A 24991-nucleotide genomic window follows, 5' to 3' on the forward strand; every position below is an offset into this window, starting at 1 on the left:
ACCTTGGTGAGGGACTTAGGTTTTATTTTTCATTCATTAGGAAGCTCTTCGAAGGGGTTAAGCAGTTAACACACATCAATCAATTGGGTTTGGCGATCTGTCATGGGCCCCGAGTGCCCCCAGAGCTTCCTGCTGGGTATGCCAGAAATGCAAAGCTTTGATTGCCTTGACTTGGGCTATTTGTCAAGGTTGTTTTTGCAGTGAGCAATCATTCAAACGAGGTCCTGTTCCTGTAGACAAAGAATGGATATGATTTGCTTACCACAACAGTGGTGAGCCCCCCAACCCAGTGGTCCTCTCCTATAATGCAGCCCACTGCATGTGCTGCCACTCACCTAGACCCACCTGCATCACACTCGTGGGACTTGGGAAGGCATGAGGGACTGATGTGAATATGAACTGTGGCTATTGCTTTTGCTCTGAGTAATAAATCCCCTTTGTTACTGACCTTGAAGCTTTGTGTCTTCTGCCACCATCCCTCAAACAGCAGCTAGTCATTGTTCTACAAAATTACACCCATCCTATTGGCAAAAACTTAAAAAGTGATAACTTTCTCTGCTGGTGGAGATGAAGAGAAAAGGGCCCTCTGGTACCATGCTACAGCCTTTTTGTGAAGCACTTTGACAATAATATACACTGGGATATACTTATTGGCAAACTCATTGAATTACAGACATAGACATTGGATATATACAAATTTTACATGTCAAGCATACGTCAAAAAAGTGATTTTCAAAAAAATATATAACATCTAATATAAAAGACATACATGTATTTTAGTCTGAAATCTCAATTCTGGGACTCTGTCCCATAAATATAAAGGTGCATAAGGGTTTCACACAAAGGTGCTCATTAAAGCACTCACCACAGTTAAAAGGGGCACCAGTCACGGCCACAAAGAAAAGGGACCGGCACCCAAGACCCCTCAGAAAATACTATTCGATAGTAAAACCGGGGTGGGGGTATGTAGGTGGGGGAAGTGAGAGTCTAGAATACCCATCAAGAGTGTAATGTCAAAGCTAGCAAAGAGTGTAGTTAGATCTCCATCTTTTGATCTGAACATATTCTCATCATGTTTGTTAACTGCGGAAAGCAACTTCCAAGAAAATAAATGTATAGTGTGACCGTTTTGGTGGAAGGAAGGACACAAACCATATAAAACAATCCTATTAACAGAAAGGAGTGGAGAAGCAGAAATAGTATGTATTGGCGTTGGTTGTTTGTCTTCGATGGGAGTGTGGATAGAAAACAAAAGTGAGAAAAGTAATACATTGGTGAATGGGCACCACAAGTCTTGTTACAGGAAATACTCAAACTCATCCCTGAACACTGGAGTGTCCTTTAAGAATGGCCTTCTCTGGCCAACAATGACCATCCCAATGCCCATTCAGCAAGCAAACCTGGCAGGCAAAGAGAAAGTGGGTACAGTCACCAAGGGGCACCGGTCACTGCCAGAAAGAAAAGGGACTGGCACCCAAGACCCTTCAGAAAATACTATTTGATAGTAAAACCAGGGTGGGGGCATGTAGGTGGGGGAAGTGAGAGTCTAGAAACTCTGGTGGAATCTCCCTGCCCCTCTACCTCTCTTCCCCCGCCCAGGCTCAGCCGCTCATCTTCCTCCAAGCCCCATTCTCAGCACTTTGCTGAGAGGAGCAGCAGCCTTACCCCCACCCTCTGGGCTAATCCCAGGTTCTGGTTTGTCTGGGGTGGGGCCCAATCCTGGAGTGGGCTGGCACACACAGTGCTGCTTTATTAAGCCCTGGACTTGTCCTGAGGCAGGAGGACCAAGCCTGGCCACCGAATCTTTGTCTGGTAGCAGTAACAGAACCTCTGCCACCCACCTGCTGCCATGGGCCGCTACCGCATCCAAGTGGCCACTGGGGCCTGGCTCTTCTCTGGGTCGTTCAGCCCGCTGCAGCTGTGGCTGGTCGGGGAGCGCGGGGAGGCGGAGCTGGAGCTGCAGCTGCGGCCAGCGCGGGACCAGGTGGGCGGGGCAAGCGGGACTCAGACCCCCTGGCTGGGCTGGCCGAGTGAGGGTGGGCGGGACGAGGGAGGCTGGGAGCCAATGACAGTGCAGCTTCCCCGGCTGGGCCTTCCAGTGAGAAGGGATGCCCGCACCTATGTGGGTCACAGGTTCAGAGCCAGGGCCCTGGCTGGGCTCAACCCCTTTCCTCCCTCTTCCCCTCGCCCCCACCGTGGTCCCCGCAGCCTCCGCTACCTTTCTCCCGTTGACCCCAGGCCAGTGTTCCTATGGGATCAGTGGTCAAGGTGAAGGACCTCTGAGAGCGCGGGCCGGTGAGAGCTCAGTCAATGGACGGGGTAGGTGATGGTGCTCAGTGTTCAATTCAAGACTCTATGGGCCTCGCCCCACATCCCTCCTCTTTCTGGTGAGATGGGGCGTCTGAGACCCACAGGCAGCACAGGTGTTGGGAGGAGGCAATGCTGTCCCTGGAGGCCTTGTCCCCGGACTCCGCAAAGGACCCCTCACCCTCAGTTAAACGTCCTCTCCCGGGTCCCCGCTCCTAAGTCTCACCGGGTTCTGTCCCCACAGGTGGAGGAGTTCGAACAGGACGTTCCCCAGGACTTGGGGCCACTGCACTTCGTGAAGTTGCGCAAACACCACTCCCTGGTGGACGACGCCTGGTTCTGCGACCGCATCACCGTGCAGGGCCCAGGAGCCTTAGAGGAGGCCGCCTTCCCCTGCTACCGCTGGGTGCAGGGCGAGGGCGTGCTGACCCTGCCCGAAGGCACTGGTGAGGGGCCACCTCAGGGAAGTGGGAGCAGGACACAGGGAGTAATGGGGGGCGAAGGGGTGGCGGGATGGGTAGCACAGAAGAAGGTCAGAGGGACTTGAAAAAGTGCATGCTCAGCAGGTTAAGAGCAACCAAGACAGGAAACTAGGGGAACATTACACATAGTATTAAAAGGGCTGGAAGAGGGGGACTGGACAGGGAAATGTGTGATGTGTCGATCCCACCTCCCAAGGTGTGCCCTGGGAATGGGAGGTGCAGCCACGCTGGGAAACAGAAGAGCCAAAGTAAGGTGGGAAGGAATCTCCGGTGACTGGGAACAAGTTAGGACAAGGACAGGCTAGCACATGGGACCCCTGAGAGGAGGCAGGGAAGGGAAGCAATAAATGATATGACCATGAAGAGATGGCTTGGCTGTGATAACATGGAAGACAACTGGTAGGGCAGGGAGCACTCTGACTGGGATGGGGATGAGTGAGCAGGGGCTATAGGGGATTTGTTGCTGTGGGACAGGTGGAGGACAGATCTGACTAGAGAGAAAATTGAGAACAATGGCCTGTAAGAATGGAGACTGATCAGCCATAAGAAAGATGACATATTGCTGTTTGAGACAACATGGATGGATCTTGAGAGTATGTTAAATGAAATGTCAAAGGAAAAGAATAAGAAGTGTATTCTTACGTGTATATATAGGATATAAAACAAAAAGCAACAAACGAACAAACAAAACGAACAAAAAACACAAACTCATAGGTACAGACAGCAGAGTGGTGGTTACCAGAGGAAAGACAAAGAGGGTAAAGGGATAAATACAAGGTAACAGGAGATTAGACTTTGGGTGGTGAGCACACTCAGTGTATACAAATGTCGTATTGTAAGATTATACACTTGAATTTTATGTGATGTTATTAATCAATGTTATATCCCAATAAATTTAATAAAAAATGGAAACATGAAATAGGTGTCTTTGAGGGATAATATAAATAGAGGTGAGAAAAGGACAAGTCAGGTTAACAAATATAAACCATGTGATGGTGAGGCTAGGTGAGATGGAGTGAGGGAAAGGTAGCAACATGGAACTATTTGTTCCCTAACACAGATGACATGGGATGGTTGAAGGGAACACACAGAATTTTTGTCCCAGGGATCAGGTGTGGGTAGGGAAGGAAAGAGCAGAGTGCATATATAAAATGAATAAGAAATATTTCATTCAGAGGACAGGTGAAGGTGTAGAAAGAGGAAGGCCAGTATTGATGACTTAAGAAAGGCAATACACAATAATATGGGATATTGTGGACATGTCATAATCATTTATAGGCACAATAGTGGAATTTGATTCAAGAAACAAGAAAGGGAGGAAATTATGGAATGTTGACTAAAGATAAATATGGGGTTGAAAGAGGTGAAATCACAAATAGGTTTTCGGCAAAGATACAATAAGTGACTGTGGGAATACATCAGGTGAGGCAGAGCCAGAGAAAAAGGCAAGAGTCTGATACAATACAGTCAAGAATGAGAGATTAGATCAAGTCAGGAATAGCATGAGTTGGACAAACAATGTGGTCAAATGTTCTCTCAGCCCGCCTGGCAGGAGAGAGTACCTTGGACAAGTTCCAGAAGCATCGAGAGAAAGAACTGAAGGAAAGACAGCTGATCTACCGGTAACCATCCATCCATAGCTCTCCTGATATTCCCACCTCTTCTCTAATTTTGTCACCATCACTAACCCCCTAATTCCTCCCTGAACTCTTTTCCCATCTGCTAGTTGGGCCACCTGGAAGGAAGGGCTACCCCTGACAATAGCTGCGGACTCTGTGAAGGATCTGCCCCCAGATATGAAATTTCATGGTGAGAAGTCATTGGACAATGAACACAGAGAGAAGACAGGGTGAGAACAGATCCCAATGGAGTGGGTAGTGGTGGATCCCGTAACAAGCATGATTTGGTGAGTTGACAGTGCCGCCCTTGACACCTGTCCTAGGGCTCTGGAGATGGTCCTCAAACGTGTTTACACCCTCCTGAACTCCTGGGACAGCCTAGAGGCTTTTGATCAGATCTTCTTGGGCCCCAAGAGCACCCTTTCTGGTCAGTATTCCCATTGGCCCCTGTAAGTCCTTAATAGCCTGTTTTGATGGCCCAACCTTCACTCTCCATAGTCTCTCATAAGTAGTTCCCAGAGGAGAAGATTGTATGCCTGGTCATTTCTCAGAGGCAACAAGAAAAGACAGGGGATGGATACAGGGTGAACATATGCTGTATAAAGAGGGACATCAGGTTGTGGTGAATATCCTCCCCTAACCCTCCACTCCAACCCCACAGAGAAGGTTCACCAGCACTGGCAGGATGATGAGCTTTTTGGCTACCAGTTCCTCAATGGCGCCAACCCCATGCTGTTGAGACGCTCCACCTCTCTGCCCTCCAGGCTGGTGCTGCCCTCGGGGATGGAGGAGCTTCGGGCCCAGCTGGAGAAAGAACTCCAGGTACACCCCCAGCCCTCTGTTGTCTTCTTATCTGCGTGGGGAAGGGAAGTGGTGAAAGGGAAGGACCAAAAGTGAGTCAGAGAAGGGAGTCTGTGTTAGTTTCCCCGCTGTCCCTGGGTGCAGAGTCCTTTGCAGGGAAAACCTAGAGCATGCAGGGGAAACTATAAGACTGGTGGGTGCCAGATAGAGGTAGCAGGAAATTAGGATATGATGAAGAAAGAGGCCTGGAAACCTTGGCGGGGAAAACTTAGCATGCCTGTGGTGCAAAGAAATTGGTCAAGTATTGCCGGGAGCCAGTCCATCCTTGCTGTTTCAAGGGACCTGGCATATATGGCATACTGTTCTTAATATGTTTGCTCACCTTCTTGGCACTATGTGTTTTAACCAAGGTCACCTCTCTGAGAAAGGTTGTTTCCCCAGGTAGGGATTTTCCCCTGAAGTTAGGGAGGAAATAAAACCCCTTAACTAAGTGCCAGGCGGGTAATTAATCACTTTAACTACGAACAATCATGCTTAAGCTACATAATCTTTACTCCCTGAAATGGAGATAAGAAACGCCCTAACCTTTGGAATAGAGATTGATAGGATTGGAATCAACTGGTATAAATACAGATGTAACAAGACAACAGGACACAGAACCTAGAAACAGAACCTACACAGAACCTAGAGACAGAAGAACTTCGCTAGCGAGAGAACATGGCAAAAGATCCTGAACAGAAACTGGCTACAGAACCTGGATAGTACATGGCAAGAGAACCTGACTAGAACCTGGTGACTGAACCTGGCTGGAGAACCTGGACAGAACCTGGCTGGAGAACCTAGCGAGGGAACATGGCTACAGGACCTGGACAGAACCTGGCTGGAGAACCTAGCAAGAGAACATGGACACAGAACCTGGCTGGAGATCCTAACCAGAACTTCGCTGGAGATCCTGACCAGAACTTGGCTAGAGATCCTGGCTAGGCTGCTGATCAACTGAATGCTGTCTCCGTGTCATTTCTTCTTCGCCGACTCCGTCCACACCTTTGGGGACCCCTGGACCTGCTGGGGTTGGACCCCAGCAAAGTATGGTCTTAAAACCACCACTGCCACAGGGGATTAACATGTCCCTGGGGAAGACTCCTCTCATTTTGCCTCTTTCCTCATTGTCAATTGAGATGACTTGGATTAAATGCTCTGGATGCCTCCTTCCTTTCTGCCACTAGGACTCTGGTACTGATGTAGGATAATTGTAAGAAACTAGACTGAAATTTCTTCACATTTCTTTGCCTTGTCCCTCTGGGTGTAGTATTTGAACTCTAACCATGGATATGTTCCCCCTTTCTCCAGAAGGGTTCCCTGTTTGAGGCTGACTTTATCCTGCTGGATGGAATTCCAGCCAACATAATCCAAGGAGAGCAGCAGTACCTGGCTGCCCCCCTCGTCATGCTGAAGATGGACCCCAGTGGGAAGCTGCTACCCATGGCCATCCAGGTGAGGTGTTTTGGAAATCCTCTTCCCAACACTGCTCTGTGTGCACCCCAACCTCTGCCCAGGGACAAAGACAGCAGGCTCTTGTCCTTCACCCCTGCCTCACTCAGTGAGACCTGTCCAGGTCTCCAATCTCTCTTTTCTGCCTTACAGCCTGCTCACTACTCGCCTGATATTGCCTTTTTGAGAGTCAGAATGGTCTCTATTGGTCCTCACCCTAAGGCTACTCAATCTTTTTCTGACCTTTGAATCTGTGAAATACCCCTTCTTTCTTAGACATTTTTTTCTCCCTTTTTTTCTTGTTTCCTTTTTAAAATTTTATTTTTGACACTATTACAGATGTGCCCATGAACCCTCCCTTTGCTCACCTACACCCAGTCCTCACTCCCCTCCCACTGGCCTTCAGCACACTGTTATCTGTGTCTATGAGTTATGCATCTATGGTCTTTGGCTAATCCCTTTACCTTCTTTCATTCAGTCCCCCACTCCTCCCCTACCCTCTGACAGTTGTCAGTCTGTTCCATGTATCCATGCCTCTGTTTCTATTTTGTTCATCACTTTATATTTTCCATTATATTCTATATATAAGTGAGAGCATATGGTATTTGTCTTTCTTTGACTGACTTATGTATTTCACTTAGCATAATAATGTTTAGGTCCATCCATGATGCCACCAAAGAGAAGATTTCCTTCTATTTTATGCCTGTGTAGTATCCCATTGTGTAAATGTACCACATCTTTTAAATATCTTTATTGTTGAAAGTGTTACAGAGGTCCCCTTTTTGCCCCATTGACCCTTTTTAGCCTGCACCAACCCCCACCCCAAGCTTTCACCACATTATTATCTGTGTCCATGGGTTATGCATGTAAGTTCTTGGTTAATCTCTTCCCACTCACCTTCCCACCCCTGTCTTCCCTCTGAGATTTGACAGTCTCTTCCATGCTTCTGTGTCTCCAGATCTCTTTTGTTCATCAGTTTATTTTGTTCTTTAGATTCCACATATGAGTGAGATCATGTGATACTTGTCTTTCTCTGACTGGCTTATTTCACTTAGCATAATACTCTCCAGGTCCATCCATGCTGTCTCAAAGGGTAAGAGGTCCATTTCACTGCTGCATAGTATTCCATTGTGTCAATGTACCACAGCTTTTTTATCCATTCATCTACTCATGAACACTTGGGTTGTTTCCAGATCTTAGCTATTATAAATTGAACTGCTATGAACATAGGAATGCATGTATTCTTTCTGAATGGTGTTTCACATTTCTTAGGATACATTTCTAGAAGTAGCATCACTGGATCAAATGGCAATCCCATATTTACTTTTTTTTTGAAACCCCATACTGTTATTCATAGTAGCTGCACCAGTCTGCATTCCCACCAGCAGTGTACTAGGGTTCCCTTTTCTCCACATCCTAACCAGCACTTGTCATTTGTTGATTTGTTGGTAGCCATTCTGACAGGTATGAGGTGCTACCTCATTGCTGTTTTAATTTGCATCTCTCAGATGATTAGTGGCTTTGGGCATTTTTTTCATATGTCTCTTGGCCATCTGTATGTCCACTTTGGAGAAGTGTCTGTTTAGGTCCTTTGCCCATTTTTTAATTGGATTGGTTGTCTTCCTTTTGTTAAGTTAAATGAGTTCCTTATATATTTTGGAAATTAACCCCACATGAGATGAGATTATTTTAAAAAAATATGTCTTTATTGATTTTAGAGAGAGAGAAAGGGAGAGGGAGAGAGAGATAGAAACATTGATGAGAGAGAAACATCAACATCAATTGGCTGCCTCCTGCAGGCACTCTGCTGGGGATGGAGCCAACAACCCAGGCAAATGCCCTGACTGTGAATCTAACTGGTAACCTTCTCGTGCATGGGTTGATGCTCAACCGCTGAGCCACACTGGCCGGGCTCCTCATTCTTTTTAATACTTTTTTCTTTTTGCTGCTCTGATTCAGAGTTTTTATCTACTTTATCTCCCAAACTGCTATTCAATCCTCTGCTTCATCACCTACTTTTTATTCCTTCCAGTGTATTCTAGATGTCAGGTATCATATTCTTCATTTCCAACTGGTTCTTTTTCATGGTTTCTATGTCTCCTTTCACATTGTTCTAATTATCACTAAATTTCTTGATCATCTTTCTAAACATTCCTTTGAGCTTTATATCTGATAAATTGTTTACCTCAACTTCATTTAGCTTTTTTTCCTGGAGATGTCCTCAGTTCTTTCATTTGGGGCCTATTTCTTTGTCTCCATATTTTGGCTGCATCTTTGACTCCCAGTCTTCATGTAGTAAGTGTCCTGTGGGACCCAGTGGTGCAGTCTCCTTGATCTCCTGACCTGGGTGCTCTATGAATGTCACTTGTGTGGCTTATGTGGGCCTTGCTGTTGTAATTGAGTATTGATTGCTGTTGCCCCATTTGTAGGTGGGATTGACTTTCAGGCTGGCTGACTGTGAGGCTAAACACTGGGCCTGGCATGTGTGTTACTGTGCAGGTGCTGACCAAAATAAAAAAAATAAAAAAAATAGAAAAATACAGAAAATAAAAATAAATAAAATAAAAAACAAAGAAAAATAAATAAAATCAAAAGGCTCAAAGAAGAAAAAAGAAAAGAGAAAGGAGGGGGAGAAAAAAAGTGGAATTTGCCTCAGTAGTTTAGTGCCCACTGCCATGTCCTTTTGGATAAGCTGTTTGCAAAGTTTATTGGATCCAGCTCCAATGTTGTCTGAAACTGGCCACTTGGTGTGTTGGTTCTGGGCCTCTTGGAAGAGACTCTGATGCAAGTTAATGTCAGATACTGTCTGTGTCTGGCCCTTGGCAACCTGTTTAAAGCTACAAATGATCCAGAGATTGTGGCTGTCTCTGCTGGGCTTGGCAGTGCATAGGAAGGACCAAGCGTGCTCAAAGGCTGGCTTTTACCAGCACTGGGCCCAGGGGCATGTCAACAAATATTCCAAGGCAACCTGAAAGCCACCACTGCCTCCCTCTACCTTCTGGCTGCCTGTTAGGCTCAGTCACTGAAAGAGCCTGTGGTGAATTCGGGAGAATGGGGCGAATGGATCTTCCATGAAGAGGAGGTGCTGTACAGGTTTCAGGGAAGCTGATGGGTGTGGTCTCTTCTCCAGAGCCACATGACTGAGTCTATCTCAGATTTTGCCCTGACCTTGTAGTCAGGCAGGTGGGGTGTCTGGAGCCCAAAGGTTGGGACTGTGGGAAGACAAAGGGTAGTTCTATTGGATCTCCTGTGAGGGGGAAGTGCCAGTCAGGTTCACCGGAAAGTGGGGGAAATGGCCCCACCACAAAGCTAGTCACTGACACCCCCTGAATCTGCCCAGACTTATACACCCTAGTCAATGAAATTGACTCCTCAGCAGAGCCTAACCTCCTCAGGGTGGGGCAAGAGGGAGTCCAGAGAGTGGGGTTATTGTTTTCCCCCAGTCTGATGTTGCATGGAGGGGATTGCTCCACCTAGAAAAGATGGTGACCATGGCACTAAAGAATGACTCAGCACAGGTATTCCAGCAGCCATTTCCCTGACTCCACCCCAGAGTCCAAACCTCAGATTCTCCCTAGGCAACTCCAGTTTGTACTGCCCTCTCTCCACCAGAACTTAGAGTCAGTGGCTGCAAATGAAATTTTGTGCATTAGCCCTTTAAGAGGGCTGCCTGTGTCTCCAGCAGATTCCATCACTCCTTGGCAGACAGAACCCCTGCTGCTTTTTTTATAGTTGAATGTTATGCGGGTGCTTCTTCCTGGCTCTGGTGCTCTGGACTGGGAGCATGGCCTGGGGATTAGGACCCATGCTTCTCAGGGGAACTCCTCACAGAGGTATACCTCCTGAACCTTAGCCACTACCTGTGGGAGCAGGGCCAGCAGTTTTCCCATCTTGCCCTTCCTACCAGACATGATATGTTTCTGAAAATCCTTGGTTATCAGCTTGTCTTTAGTTGTTTATTCAGGGTGATTATTCTTTAATTTAGTTGTATTTCCAGTTTGGTCCTGGAAGAAGGTAAGTGTAAGATCCACCTATTCCACCTCCATCTTGAAAGTCTCTTCCTTGGTTTTAGTGTGTTTTCCCTCTTACTGTTCTCACCAATCAATTGATGAGAACTGTCAGTTACCTCACACATTGAGCTTCTCCTTCCTATCCGACCATCCTAACTCACATCCTCATCAGGTTTCTCCCAGTCATACTGGATTCCTCTTTGCAATTCCTCCCGCTTTGAACCTGACCATGATGGCACTCACATTTCCCCACTGCTAATCAGAGGATGAGTGTATTAACCCCCTGGGAGACAATAATCTTAGTCATCAGTTTCCCCCAGAATACTGAGCACAGTGTCTAACATATGATGAGAGGTCAATGAATGCTTAAATCCTTTTATTGCAGATCCAGCCTCCCAATCCCAGCTCCCCCATCCCACCAATATTCCTGCCTTCAGATCCTCCACTTACCTGGCTCCTGGCAAAGACCTGGGTCCGTAGTTCAGATTTCCAACTCCAGCAGCTCCAATATCACGTGCTGAACACTCATCTGCTGGCTGAGGTCATCGCTGTAGCCACCATGAGGTGCCTCCCAGGACTGCACCCTGTCTTTAAGGTACATACTCTACCCTCAATGTCTCCTCTTGCTCACATCCCAGAGAAAGGAAATAATGCAACAGTTACTCGGGATTTAAAAAGCCTAAGCCATCTGGCTGGGAACATGAAACAAACCTGCTTTGCAATAATCTAGCACTGATATGGTATTGCAGCAAAGAATCTTCATAGGCAGGAGGGGACAGGAGAAAAATAACTATGGCAAGTCCTTGAATCTTGTGGTTATATTTTCCTGTTTAAATTCTTTTAATTTTGAGCTAATTATAGATCCACATGCAGTTGTAAGAAATAATACACATTGATATCACCTACCCTATTAAATCAAGTCATTTAGCATTTTCTACCCATACTAGTATTGCAAGTCAATTCTCTGAAATTCTCCAGCAGTGGGTCTGGACGGGAGTAGGAATATAATTTGTTAAACCAATATGTTGCTGTTAAGCTAGGAATACAAATGGTAGACATGACAAACAGCCAGAGAACCATATCTTAGAATAGAGGTGAAAATAACAAGGGACAGCTATAAACACCATAGTATTGATGGAGAGTGTTCTACTGCAACCGAATGTTATGAGGAGCACAAGATAAAAGGGCAAGGATAGCAGGCCAGCTGGCCACTGACATCTACCCAAGAGTGAGGAGACTAAAGATGTACATTAGCACGGTGGTGACAGGGATGGGAGAGAGGAGATCCTGCCTGTGTCATGCCTGTGCAATATTGGAGAGAAAGGCCAGAGGTCTCAGCACTGCCAGGCTCAGGAGCTCACAAAGTAAATACTGTTGGAATGACCCCAAAATACTGTAATGCTATAAACAGCGAGTTCAGTGTCTATTGCTAGGCAGGAGGCAGCAAAACAAGGCTTGTGCTTGTCTTACTATTGTTTTCCAAACCTCAATGGCACTTTGATACAGGGAACAGGGCAGAGCAGGGGGCAAAAATCTATAAGCCTATGAAGCAGAGCAGTGGTCTGAAAGAGTGTAGTCAGGAAAAGAAGCCGGTTTGAAGGCAAAGATGAGGTGTTGAGCTTCAGATACAGAGAGCTTGAAGTGTTGGTAAGATATGCAAATGAGAGTTTGGCAGGCAGAATAACTGATCTGTAATGTCACTGAGGTTTCCAACGCCAACCCTCCTCTGGGCTGTGGTTGTTCGGGGTTCTAGGGTGACATAGACAAAATAGTTACTAATGTAGATCATGGGCTCTCAGATTTGATAACATCATGATGCCTTTGCATGACCATCTCCCTCCTAGCTTAAATCACTTATGCCAATTTTACACTTCAAAATGCCCTTTTACTAAATAAGCCCCCCTCCAGAGCTATATTCCATCACCATAGCAACTCCATCCCATGACAGACAGTCTTTGTTGGAACTCCCAGGAGGGCTAAGCCTGCAGAAGTTACCAAGGTTACCTGTGCAGGCTCTGGATTCAGACTGCTCAGGTCTGAAGCCTGACTCCTGGTCTCAGTACTCACCAAACGTGTCTTCAGGGTCCTCATCTCTGAATGAGGATAACTATCTCCATTGTTGGGTTGTTAAGACATTACAGGCTAAATGCTAGAAAAATGTCAGTTTTCTGCTGTTATTTTTATTGTCATCATCATTTCTGTCATTGCTGTTAGGAACTCTGTTCTGGGTTCTTTATTCCTTGCTGTTGTCTTAGTATTTTCTGTGACACCAGCATCCCTCCATGAACTTTCTGAAAAGAACAATATGAGCTGTCTTGATAGCTTGATTATGGGAGTATTACTTGTGCCCTTCCCTTTTTCCAGCATCAAAAATCTCTGATCAATATCCAAACTGTCTGAATCCTATATATTAATCAGATTAAAACTGTAATAAAAATAATCTAAGATAAAAAGAAGCACATGTCAGGATTGGGTGCATTTTTAAAAAATATATGCTTTTGTTGAGTTTAGAGAGAGGGAAGGAAGAGGGAGAGATAGAAACATGTATGAGAAACATTGATCAGCTGCCTCCTGTATGCCCTCTACTGGGGATGAAGCCTGAATTCCAGGCCTGTGCCCTGAATGGGAATCAATCCTAAGACCTATTTGCATGGACCAACACTCAACCACTGAGCCACACTAGCTTGGCAGGTATAATTTTTATTTTTAAAATATTTATTATTGAGAGTATTACAAATGTCTCTCTTTGTTCCCCCATTACCTACCTCCACCTGGTTTCCACCCTGCCCCAGGCCTTCACCACCCTATTGTCTGTATCCATAGGTAATGCAGATAGGCATATAAGATCTTTGGTTAATCTCTTCCTGCCCCTCTCCCCTTCCTTCTGAACAGATTCATCAATCTGTTCCATGTTTCCATGCCTCTGATTTTATTTTATTTATTAGTTTATTTTGTTCATTATATTTTGTTTGTTTAGATTCAATTGTTGATAGATATGCATTTATTGCCATTTTATTATTCATATTTATGATCTTTTTTCTCTTCTTATTCTTCTTCCTTTTCTTAAAGAATACCTCTCAATATTTCATGTAATACTGGTTTGGTGGTGATGAACTCCTTTAGCTTTTTCTTGTCTGTGAAGCTCTTTATCTGACCTTCAATTCTAAATGATAGCTTTGCTGGGTAGAGTAATCTTGATAGCAGGTCCTTGCTATTCATCACTTTGAATATTTCTTGCTACTCCCTTCTGGCCTGCAAAGTTTCTATTGAGAAATAAGTTGACAGTTGTATGGGAGCTCCCTTGTAGATAACTAACTGCCTTCCTCTTGCTACTTTTAAAATTCTCTCTCTATCTTTAACCCGTGGCATTTTAATTATGATGTGTCTTATTGTGGATCTCTCTGGGTTTCTCTTGTTTTGGACTCTCTGTGCTTCCTGGTCTTGGAAGTCTATTATTTTTATCAAGTAGGGCAAGTCTTCAAATAGGTTTTCAATATTTTGCTCTCTCTTCCTCCTTCTGGAACCCTCATAATGCAAATGTTGGTATGCCTGAAGTTGTCCCAGAGACTCCTTACACTATCATCATATTTTTTAATTCTTTTTTCTTTTTACTATTCTGATTAGGTGTTTTTTCTTCCTCATATTCCACATATTGATTTGATTCTCAGAATCCTCTAACTCTACTGTAGAATCCCTGTACATGATTCTTTATTTCAGTTAGTGTATGCTTAATTTCTGACCGGTTCTTTTTCATATCTTTGACATTTTCTCTAAGATCCTTGAAAGTCTCACTAAGTCTCTTGGAACTCTCATTAATTCCCTTGAAACCCTCATTAAACCCCTTGAAGCACTCATTAAGATCCTTAGGTAACCTTATAACTATTGTTTTGAATTCTGTATCCAGTAGTTTGCTTGCTTCCATTTCTTTCATTTGTAACATGTTTCTTTGTCTCCTCATTTTGACTGCCTCCCCGTTTTTGCTTCTATGTATTAGATAGAGATGTTATGTCTCCTGGAATTGATAGATTGGCCTTGTGTACTAGGTGTCCTATAGCACCCAGTGGTTCAATCTCCCCAGTCACCTGAGCTGCACACTCTAGGTGTGCCCCTGTATGATTTATGTGCACAGTCTTATTGTAGTTGAGCCTTGACTGTTGTTGGCATCACTTGGAGGAATTAACCTCCAGGACAATTGGCTGTGAGGAACTGCTGTGACTACAGCAGAAGAGCTGCTATTCAAGAGACACCCCTATGGAGCAATACTTGCTTCAGTGGGGCTTTGGTGCACACTGAGTCTTCCTCTTGAGTGTGTTGCTTGTGGATGAGTAGAGCTGTAATCTAGAATGCTCTGAAGCTGTCCACCAGGCACACTGGCTCTGGGGCCTCCCAGGAAGCATAAAGGCAGCCACTACCTGGGGCCACTCTGCAGGAGCTACAGAGAGATCTGCAGATGGCTGTTACTTGTAGTGGGCTAGGAAGTGCCCAGACGAGGCCTACCTGTGAAACAAGGCAAGCTTGTGCTAGTGCCAGGTCTTGGGCCTCTTATTGATAGGTTTGGAGCTTGTTTAAGAGATTTTAGGAAAGTCTGAAACCTGAGCCAGGGCAGGCCATTCATATGGAAAAAGCCACTGCAAATAGTTTGGGTGGGGCAGCAAATTGGATGGGGTGGCGTCTCAGGGGATCACCAGAGCAGAGCTAACAGTGTTGGCCATGGTAATAGAAACTCAGATACGCTGCCAGACAGCCCTGCTATGGGGAAGGTCTCAGGACATTAACAATGACCCCTGTGAGTACCCCTGTCTAGGAGAAAGCTGCCCCTGCATTCTTGCCCCAGTGGCAGACAGTCCAGTTCCTCTCCATATATCCCTGGATTCCCCCAAAGCTGCCACCTGGAGCTGGGGCTCAGAGGAAGCAAAATCATGTATGTTCATGCACAGACCCTTTAAGAGGAATACCTGGGACTCCAGCAGCTTCCATGTCACTCAGCCACAATCCCCACTGGTTTTTATAGCCCAAAGTTATAGGGACTTGGCTTCCCAGATCTGGAACCCTGGAATGGGGGGATCTGGTGTGCAGCTGGGACCCCTGCTTCTCATGAGCAGCCATGGAGATAACACTCCCAATTTAAAAACCAGACTATTCTGTGCCTCCACCCCTCCCACCAGTCTCAATGTGCTTTCTTATTTACTTCTCTAGTTGTAGGACATCTGTTCAACTGCATTCAGGCAGTTCTGAATGATGGTTGTTCTATATTTTAGTTGTAGTTTTGACATGGTTGTGGGAGGTGGAAAGTACAAGCATTTACCTACACCACCATCTTTGAACTTTAGTGCACTTTTGTAATAACTAAAGAAAAAGAAGGAAAGAGGAAACAATTAGGAAGGGGAACAGATTTAATGATGACCCATTTGCTGTTTAAGCAGGTAGTTTGATTTGGCTCCTAAAATTCTGACTAAAGGTATCCTGTCCTCAAAAGAATCCAAGAATAAAACAATGAGCAGTTGGAGGAAGAGCCTTGAAATGAACAGAGAAGCTAGTTTATGGAATGAGGAGATGTGAATGATAGAAGAATCATGAAATGATATAGAAAGCTAAGATGTAGGTTCTAAATGGACAACCACATTGAAGGTGGATACTTTAAAGGAAATGACAATATCTCCTAATCAATGCTTCTGTGTACCAGGCACTGAGTTAAACACTCTCTATATATCACTCACATCATCACCACCACAGCACCTGACTTAGGAGACCTATTATCATCCTGGTTGACAGATGAAGAAATTAACATTTAGGGGGTATATGGCCTTGAACAAGTATCAGAATGAGGGTTAAAACCCAGGACTCAAACCCAGGTCATTCTAGCTCCAGTAGAGTCATGGAGAGCATGAGAGTTAGTGATCATAGCAGCAGAAGGAGACCAGCCTGCAAAGGAAAAGATCCAGAACAGGGAGGAAAAGATCCAGAGGAGAGAATGTCACCAGGCTGAGTGCCACTCCCTACAAGGGAGGACCCAAGCATGGACTCCATTAACAACCCTTCTTTAATCTTCTTCATCCAGCTCCTGATCCCACACACGCGCTACACCATGGAGGTTAACATCAGAGCGCGGACCCAATTTGACTCAGATAGTGGAATATTTAATCAGGTAAAGAGGAAATGGGGGCATAGGGCTGCCTAATCTTTCATCTCTCTACAACCTCCTGCCATCTTCACAGTCTCCGACAACCTAGTATGAATGTCCTGACCCTTAAACCTATGTGCCTGTTCCTTTTATACCTTTAATTTTGTAAACCCCAACACTGAACCCCTTATATAAGATTCTGCAGCTCTTCTATTCTGTGATACCCGACAACTCTCACATTCCAGGCAATGAGCACCGGTGGAGGAGGCCTTGTGCAGTTGTTTCGTCGGGCCTTGGCTCAGCTAACCTACCGCTCCCTCTGTCCTCCTGAAGATCTGGCTGACCGGGGCCTGCTGGGAATCCCAAGTGCTCTCTATGCCCATGATGCTTTAAGGCTCTGGGAGATCATTGCCCGGTGGGTGAGAGTGGGAGCTGAGAAATGGACGGCCATTGGGGAGAGGGAGAGTGTGTCTCTGTCTTGAGGTCAGCATGAGGAACATGAAAGAAGAAGGTTCACACAGGGGGAGCAGAGGACTTAATCCTGGGAGAGATGAGGAAGAGTGAGGAGACAGTGGGTAGGATCTGAAAAGAAGGAAAGTAGAATAAGAGCGTAGGTTGGGAGACCTGGAAATGGGGAGATGGGGATCTAGAAGAACCAGGGTTTTGTTAGGGAGAATGGTTATTAATCACGTTTAGGGAACTATTAATACTAAGGATCCACATTTCCTTCCTTTCTAAACTAGTGTGTAGAATGAGTTCAGGGATGTCCCAAAAAGTAACTCTTGTAAAATCTGTGTCCAGATACAGTGGATGGACCTTGGCTGGGGCCACAGAAAAAGAGTAGCAATCAGAGGCGAGGGCTTTCTACTCTTAATGAGCTCAGCTCCCTTCTCCTCTGGGCAGGTACGTGGAAGGGATCATCCACCTCTTCTACCACGGGGATGACGTCGTGAGAGGGGACCCTGAGCTGCAGGCCTGGTGTCGGGAGATCACTGAGGTGGGGCTGTGCCAGGCCCAGGACCGAGGTGAGATCCCTCCCCAGAGAAGAAAGTTCCTCAGACACTGCCCAGAGCCCCTTGTCAGCCTTGCCCTTCTGGGGAAATGAACCCAACAACTCATCACCCTCTCGCCCTCCACACATGAAGCATATGAATACCATTCCCACCTCCAAAGTGTTAGGACAGTCCTACAAACCCAAGGATTTTCCTCCTCAGAGTAACTATCAACCTTTATTACCATCCCCCATTCCTGCCACTGATACCTCCAACCTCCACAGCATAGAGCCCAGTGGGTCCAGAACCCCAACCAGTGGGGAATCTGCCCAAGCCCGGCTTGTGCTCTCTGATGTTCTTCCTAAGAAAATAAGTGGGGAAAATGTTCCCACCAAAGTCCATGATGAACCACTCTGGCTTTCCCTCCCTTCTCCTCTTGCCTGCTACTGTCCACCACACACAGAAGAGGTTCCAAGCACAGTGACCACAGTGCGGGGTCATTTCTAGGTGAAGAATGAATCTCAGATTTCCCTAGCCAGTGCATTTCATCACTAAGCTCTAGCTACTACCTTTCATTCTTCCACTCCACATTTTAATCTACGAAGAAGAAATACAGTGTTTTTGAGCTTTGCCTAGTTTCATCTTCCTCTCTATAGCACACATGTGCCAACCTCATCTGTTTCAAATTGTCCTTCAGGCCGTGCCCCCGCCTACTTCACACCAACACCTTGAGTCCCATCCTCAGCCTGTGAGACAAGTACAAACATTTACTGGGAAGCTATTATGGCCGGGACATGGGAATACAAGGTTTAATATACCAATGCCAGACCCTTGGAGGGAGGCTTTCTTTGGAGGGTCTAGGGAACACCCCGACCACCCTGACCCTTTCAGGACCAAATGTTCTCTCATACTTTTCAGTTCTGTTCTTCAAGCATCCCATGCCCCAAAAAAATGCTTCTCCCTCTCCCTGGAAATCCTCTTCCCATGACATATCTACCTTAAGCATTTACAAAGTACCGTCATATATAAGCTTTAATCTCTGATTCCCCCATCTCACTCCCTCAGCTTTCAATGTTCTCTCTGCCCTATTATTCCCATGTTATTCTCATTAAAGGCCACACACTAATATTTGTTTCTAAAGTACTGGTTTCTGCCTCTTTCCTTCTATGTGACCTTGAGCCATCCACTAGGTCTCTTTCACTTTGACTTTTAGTTTCCTTAAAGCTAAAATGGGCAAAATATTTGGCAACCATTCTCACTTAGTGCCTGACAGAATGTTTGAGACCCAATGATATAATGTGTGACAGTACTGAAGCCTACATAGTACATAGTGTTAAATGAGTTTAATCATATGCTCCACCCCACACAAAAATACCTCTGCAATATGAGCAGCATGTGAAATAGGAGAGTCCAGACTCTGCCATGCGGTAGATGACTTTGGTCAGGCATCACACTCTATGACCCCATCTCACTGCATTCATCATGTTTGTTTATTCTGCAGTTTTGATACTTTGACATCTTGGAGTCTTGCTGACCCAGAAGGCACTGCCCTTCCCAGGGCCAGCTGATTCTCAGATATAGCAAACCACTCCCCTGGGAGCATGCTTTCATATGCCGGAAGTCCCAACCACCACCTGTATTGAGCTCTTACACTCTGGGCCGCTATTCCCCTGGCCTAATCACCTCAGGCCAGGTACCAGACTCTGGACAGCTACCACACTCCAGAGCCCACTGGAATTATTGCAACTAGCCTGTCCTAAAACCTGCTAATTCTGCCTTGCTTGTTCTTTCTCATGGAAACCATGACAAAGGCTCCTGCTACCTTTTCCCCTCACCCCTCTGCCTCTTGACCAACCCTGGTCCTCCCAGTGTGGTCCCCCGTGGTGTGGTAGGTACTCATCTCTTGGGATCTGTGAGTATAACATATATCCTTTCCCATGACAGTTATCTCCTGACCTGTTGGCTTTAACACAACTGAATAATAATAATAATAGAAACTATATTTTAAAACAGTTGCCTGTATATTGAGTGGAATGGATAGCTGATTTTGACACCCTTCCTGTATTTTAACTGAATGAATTACTTCTCTTTCTCTGCATCATTACCCAGGTATCTATAAGCACTGAACCCCTTTTGGGGAGACAGCAATTTTGTTGAAATACAACAAACCTAGAGAGAGGTACAGAAATCATAGGTGTACAACTTCTGATGTGTTACTACAGTGACACCCCTGTATAATTAGCATGAAGATCAAGAATCAGAACTTCACCAGCTCCCTCAGAAAGCCCCTTGTGTACTCTTCCAGTCAGACCCACGTGAAAGTAACCATTACCTTGACTTGTAGGTTGGCTAATTTTACTTGACCGTCCACAGAAGGAAATACAAGCACGCACTTGCTTGTGTCTGGCTTCATTCTCTGAACACTATGTCTGAGATTTTTCTACTTTGTTGAATGCAGCATGTAGTTTGTTCATTATCATTGTGGTAACTTCCATTTTATAATTATGGCACCATTTATTTTTCCTTTTTGCTACTGATGGGCAATTAGTATTGTTTCCAGTTTGGGGCGATCAACATTAGTGCTATTGTGAACATTTCTGTGTGTGTTTGCCTGTTCTATTAATAGCTAGGTGTGGATCTGATGGGCCATAAAGTATGTGAAAATCAGCTTCAATAGTTATTGACCCTTTTCCAAAGTGGTTGTACTGGTTTCCACTCCTTTCATCAGAGTTTCAGAGCTCCATATAGTCTCAAATACATGAAAATATTTTTCTATCTTTTTTATTTAGCCATTTTGGTGGATATGTAGATCTATCATATTGTGTATTTAAGTTGAATTTCCCTAAAGACTAGGGAGTACTTTTTTCTTGGTTTAATAGTCATTGGGATATCCTCCTTTATGAAGTGCCTATTAAAGTCTTTTACCCTTATACCTTTAGGGTTGTAGCCTTTACCTTGTGATTTTTAAAAAAATATATTTTATTGATTTTTTACAGGGAGGAAGGGAGTGGGATAGAGAGTTAGAAACATCAATGAGAGAGAAACATCGATCAGCTGCCTCCTGCACGCCCCCTACTGGGGATGTGCCCGCAACCAAGATACATGCCCTTGACCAGAATCGAACCTGGGAACCTTCAGTCCGCAGGCCGAAGCTCTATCCACTGAGCCAAACCGGTTAGGGCTATCTTGTGATTTTTTAATTGAGGTCTAATTGATATAAATTATTAATTTCAGATTTACAACATAATGATTCATTATTTATATGTATTGTGAAATGATCACCACAGTAAGGCTAGTCAATATCCATCACCACACATAGTTACCCAGTGTTTCTTTTGATGAGAACTTTTATGATCTACTCTTTTAGCAACTTTCAAATATACAATACAGTATTATTAACTATAGTCACCATGCTGTACATTACATCCCATGACTTGTTTATTTTATAACTGGAAGTTTGTAACTTTTGACCACATTCACCCATTTCACCCACCTTTATCCCCACCTCTGGCAACCACCAATTTGTTCTCTGTGTCTATGATCTCAGGATTTTTTCCCCTTTTTTATTTTAAGATTCCATGTATAAGTGAAATCATAGAATATTTGATCTTTTTCAGTCTATTTTTTTCACTTAGCATAATGTCCATCCAGGTGGTCACAAATGGAAAGATTTCCTTCTTTCCTGTGGCTAAATAATATTCATATACATATATAATTTTGTTTATTCATTCATCCATTGACGAATACATAGGTTGTTTCCATGCCTTTTTAAAAAATATTTTTAAATTTCCTTTTGGAGAGATGGTAAGGGTGAGAGAGAGAAATATAGGTGTTATTGAGGAACAAGACTATTGAATAGCTGTCTCCTGCATGCCCCCTACTGGGGATGGAGCCAGCCATCCATAACCTGGTATGTGCACTAACGGGGAATTGAATCACCAACCTTTTGGTACACAGGACAATGCCCAACCAATTGAGCCATACCAACAATGGTGGTTGCTTCCATGTCTTGGCTATGGTAAATAATGCTGCAATGAACTTGGTGTGCAGATATCTTTTCAAGTCAGTGTGTTTGTTTCCTTTGGATAAATATCCAGAAGTGTGTTTGCTGGATCTAATGGTAATTCTATATTTAATTTTTTTAAAAAGAATTCCCATACTGGTTTCCATAGTGACTTCATCAATTTACATTCCCATGAGCAATGCACAAGACTTCTCTTTTCTCCACAGCCTTGCCAATACTTGTTATTCCTTGTCTTTTTATAATAGTCATTCTAACAGGTGTGAGTTGACATCTCATTATGATTTTGATTTACGTGTCCCTGATGATAAGTGATGTTGAGCATTTTTTCATGTACCTGCTGGCCATCTGTGAGTCTTTGAGAAAATGTCTATTCAGATCTTCTGTCCACTTTTTAATTGGACTTCTGGTTTATTATGCTATTGAGTTGTATGAGTTCTTTACATATTTTGGATATTAACCTTATTAGATATGTGGTTTGCAAATACTTTCTCCCATTCGGTAGGTTGCCTTTTTATTTCATTGGTAATTTCCTTTGCTGTGCAGAAGTTGTTTAGCCTGATGTAGTTCCATTTGTGTGTTTTGCTTTTGTAGCCTTTGCTTTTGCAAATCCAAACGTCATCACCAAGACTGATGTTTTTATCTAGGAGTATTATGGTTTCAGGACTTTAATCAATTTTTCCTTAATTTGTGTGTGTGGTATAAAATAGCAGTCCAGTTTCATTCTTTTGCATGTGGCTGCCAGTTTTCCCAACAACATTTTTGAAGACATTGTCCTTTCTCCATTGTATATTCCTGGCTCCCTTTTGGGGCTCACTTTTCTGTTCCATTGATCTAGATATCTGCTGTATGCCCAATACCATACTGATTTGATTAAATTTGCATTGTTATACTGTTTGAAATCAGGAAGCAGGATGAGGATGCCTTGAACTCTGTTATTCTTTCTCAAGATTTCTGTGGCTATTTGTGGTCTTTACTGATTCCATAAATTGTAGATTGATTTACTCTATTTCTTTGAAGAATGCAATTGGAAATTCAAAGAGATTGCATTGAATGTATATGTTGCCTTGGGTAGTATGGACATTTTATAATATTAATTCTTCCAATCTATGATAATAGAATATCTTTCCGTTTACTTATCTTCAATTTCTTTCGTCAATGTCTTATGGTTTTCACTGTACAGGTATTTCACCTCCTTGGTTCAATATATTTCTAGCTATTTTATTCTTTTGGATGCAGTATATATTTATATGAATGAATGCATGAATGCACACTAATCATAATATAATCTCCAGACATTAGCACTCATTCCCTTATCTTTTTCAGGGATTGCAGTTTCTAAACTTTGGTATTTCTTCTCCTAGGTTTTCCTGTCTCCTTCCAGTCTCGGGCTCAGCTCTGCCATTTCCTTACCATGTGCATTTTCAGATGCACTGCCCAGCATGCAGCAATCAACTTCAGCCAGGTATGGGCAACTGAAAGCCTGGGTCCCTGAGGGAAAGTGCCTGGTCTAGGGTATGTTTGAAGGAAAGAGTTGGGAGCTAGAGCCCTGCATATCAGAGTGCTTAGTTGACTCTAGATTCTTTCCCTCCCTCAGCACGACTGGTTTTTCTGGGTCCCTAATGCCCCATGCACAATGCGGATGCCCCCTCCTACCACCAAGGAAGATGTGACAATGGCCACACTGATGGGCTCACTCCCTAATGCCCGGCAGAGCTGTCTTCAGATGCTTTTGATGAGGCAACTGGGCCGGCAGCAACCAGACATGGTAAGAGGGGATTTGGGGAATTTGGGGGCAGTGATAACAGAAAAGAAATTTCAGAGTGTGGGGCTGGGCTCTGATTCCTGTGTCTTGGAACTAGAAGCTGAACAATCCTTCTTTTCTGCTTCAGGTACCCCTGGGGTATCACACAGAAGAATATTTCTCAGGCCCTGAGCCCAAGGTTATTTTAAGACAATTTCAAGCAGATCTGGACAACCTGGAAAGGGAGATAGTGGCCCGGAATGAGCAGCTAGACCTTCCCTATGAATACCTGAAGCCGAGCTGCATAGAGAACAGTGTTGCTGTCTGAGCCCCAGTAAATGGCCTTTCATAGGCCACAGGCCAATACTAGGGTTAACATTTTCCTTTTGAGTTTTATGTTTTCCTGGATCTGAATTGCTATGGTTCTATTTTCTTTTCTATCTGAGTTCCCTCCCTGAATATATGACTAGCCTGAGGCACTGTCCCACTTCCAGGTCATCTAACAGAATGACCTTTAACTTGAAAACACATTCCTTAAAGAGATCAACTATTCACTCATGTAGATTCTCCTATCTCTAGGAAATTTGTCTTTTTCATTTATTATATAATCATTTTGAGATAGATTTGTTAATATCGTGTGAGATGAATATTCAATTCCATTTTTTTTCTTTTGGAAAAGCTATTATACCAGCACAGTTTATTTAAGAGCCCATCCTCTCTCACTGATCTATAATGCTAGCATATATCACTTTGCCAAATCAGAATGGAAATATTTTTGAGATTTCTAATCTATGTTTTCATTAATGTGTCTGTCTTATACTATACCATACTGACATAATTGCTACAACTTTATAATTAAAATCACCTACTATTTTGTAGCACAGATCCATCAATTTGTCTTTTAGAGGTGACAGCTTTTCTTGGACTTAGGACCCTTCATATACATATTAAAATCAGCTTGTTATTCTCCAAATATAGTGTGTTGTGATTTGTGTGTGTCAGTGCACTCATTTATATAAAGTGTTCAGTCTTAAACCAACTTTGCATTCTTGAGATATATCCAATTTGCCACTGTATACACTGTTGAATTCCATTGTAGTATCCCAGGCTTGCTAAGAACCAGGTGCCCTTTCAAACCAACCAATCAACTTCCCAATCCTTTCTGGCTTCTTTTGGTTTCTCTCTATAACCAATCCATTTACTAGATCATCTGGGTTCTGAGTTCCTTATTGAATCTGATCACTTTCCCAGCCTTGGTACCTCCCCTTTATGGTTGCTATCTTAGCTCCTATGGGCATGCCTCACAAAAGTACCTCCTCCTATGTTTGGGTAGGAGCCAATCAGAGGGGACATCTGTAATACATACAACAATAAAGGTAAATTTTTAAAATAAGAGATTTTTA

The 24991-nt window shown here is 44.1% G+C and overlaps 1 protein-coding gene across 1 annotated transcript; it reads left to right on the forward strand.

Annotated features, from left to right (window-relative positions):
• The first annotated feature begins 1849 nt into the window (after positions 1-1849).
• On the forward strand, positions 1850-24552 carry LOC118672027 (polyunsaturated fatty acid lipoxygenase ALOX12-like). Its single transcript, XM_036341345.1, has 14 exons — positions 1850-1984; positions 2552-2753; positions 4330-4411; positions 4516-4638; positions 4732-4835; positions 5070-5230; positions 6560-6703; positions 11096-11305; positions 16769-16855; positions 17077-17246; positions 17735-17856; positions 23209-23309; positions 23442-23612; positions 23737-24552. The coding sequence occupies exons 1-14, from the start codon at positions 1850-1852 to the stop codon at positions 23914-23916; spliced, it is 1992 nt and encodes a 663-aa protein (XP_036197238.1). The 3' UTR covers positions 23917-24552.
• The last annotated feature ends 439 nt before the right edge of the window (positions 24553-24991 follow it).

This window comes from Myotis myotis, unplaced genomic scaffold, assembly GCF_014108235.1.
Source record: "Myotis myotis isolate mMyoMyo1 unplaced genomic scaffold, mMyoMyo1.p scaffold_m19_p_17, whole genome shotgun sequence".
Classification (NCBI taxonomy): Eukaryota; Metazoa; Chordata; class Mammalia; order Chiroptera; family Vespertilionidae; genus Myotis; species Myotis myotis.

Bases quoted from the DNA above. Each gene is read 5' to 3' on its own strand.
- LOC118672027 (XM_036341345.1), top strand. From the start codon at position 1,850: ATGGGCCGCTACCGCATCCAAGTGGCCACTGGGGCCTGGCTCTTCTCT. The intron at 2,754-4,329 runs GTGAGGGGCCAC...ATGTTCTCTCAG, and splicing joins GACCCTGCCCGAAGGCACTG to CCCGCCTGGCAGGAGAGAGT. The intron at 17,857-23,208 runs GTGAGATCCCTC...TTCTTCTCCTAG, and splicing joins GTGCCAGGCCCAGGACCGAG to GTTTTCCTGTCTCCTTCCAG.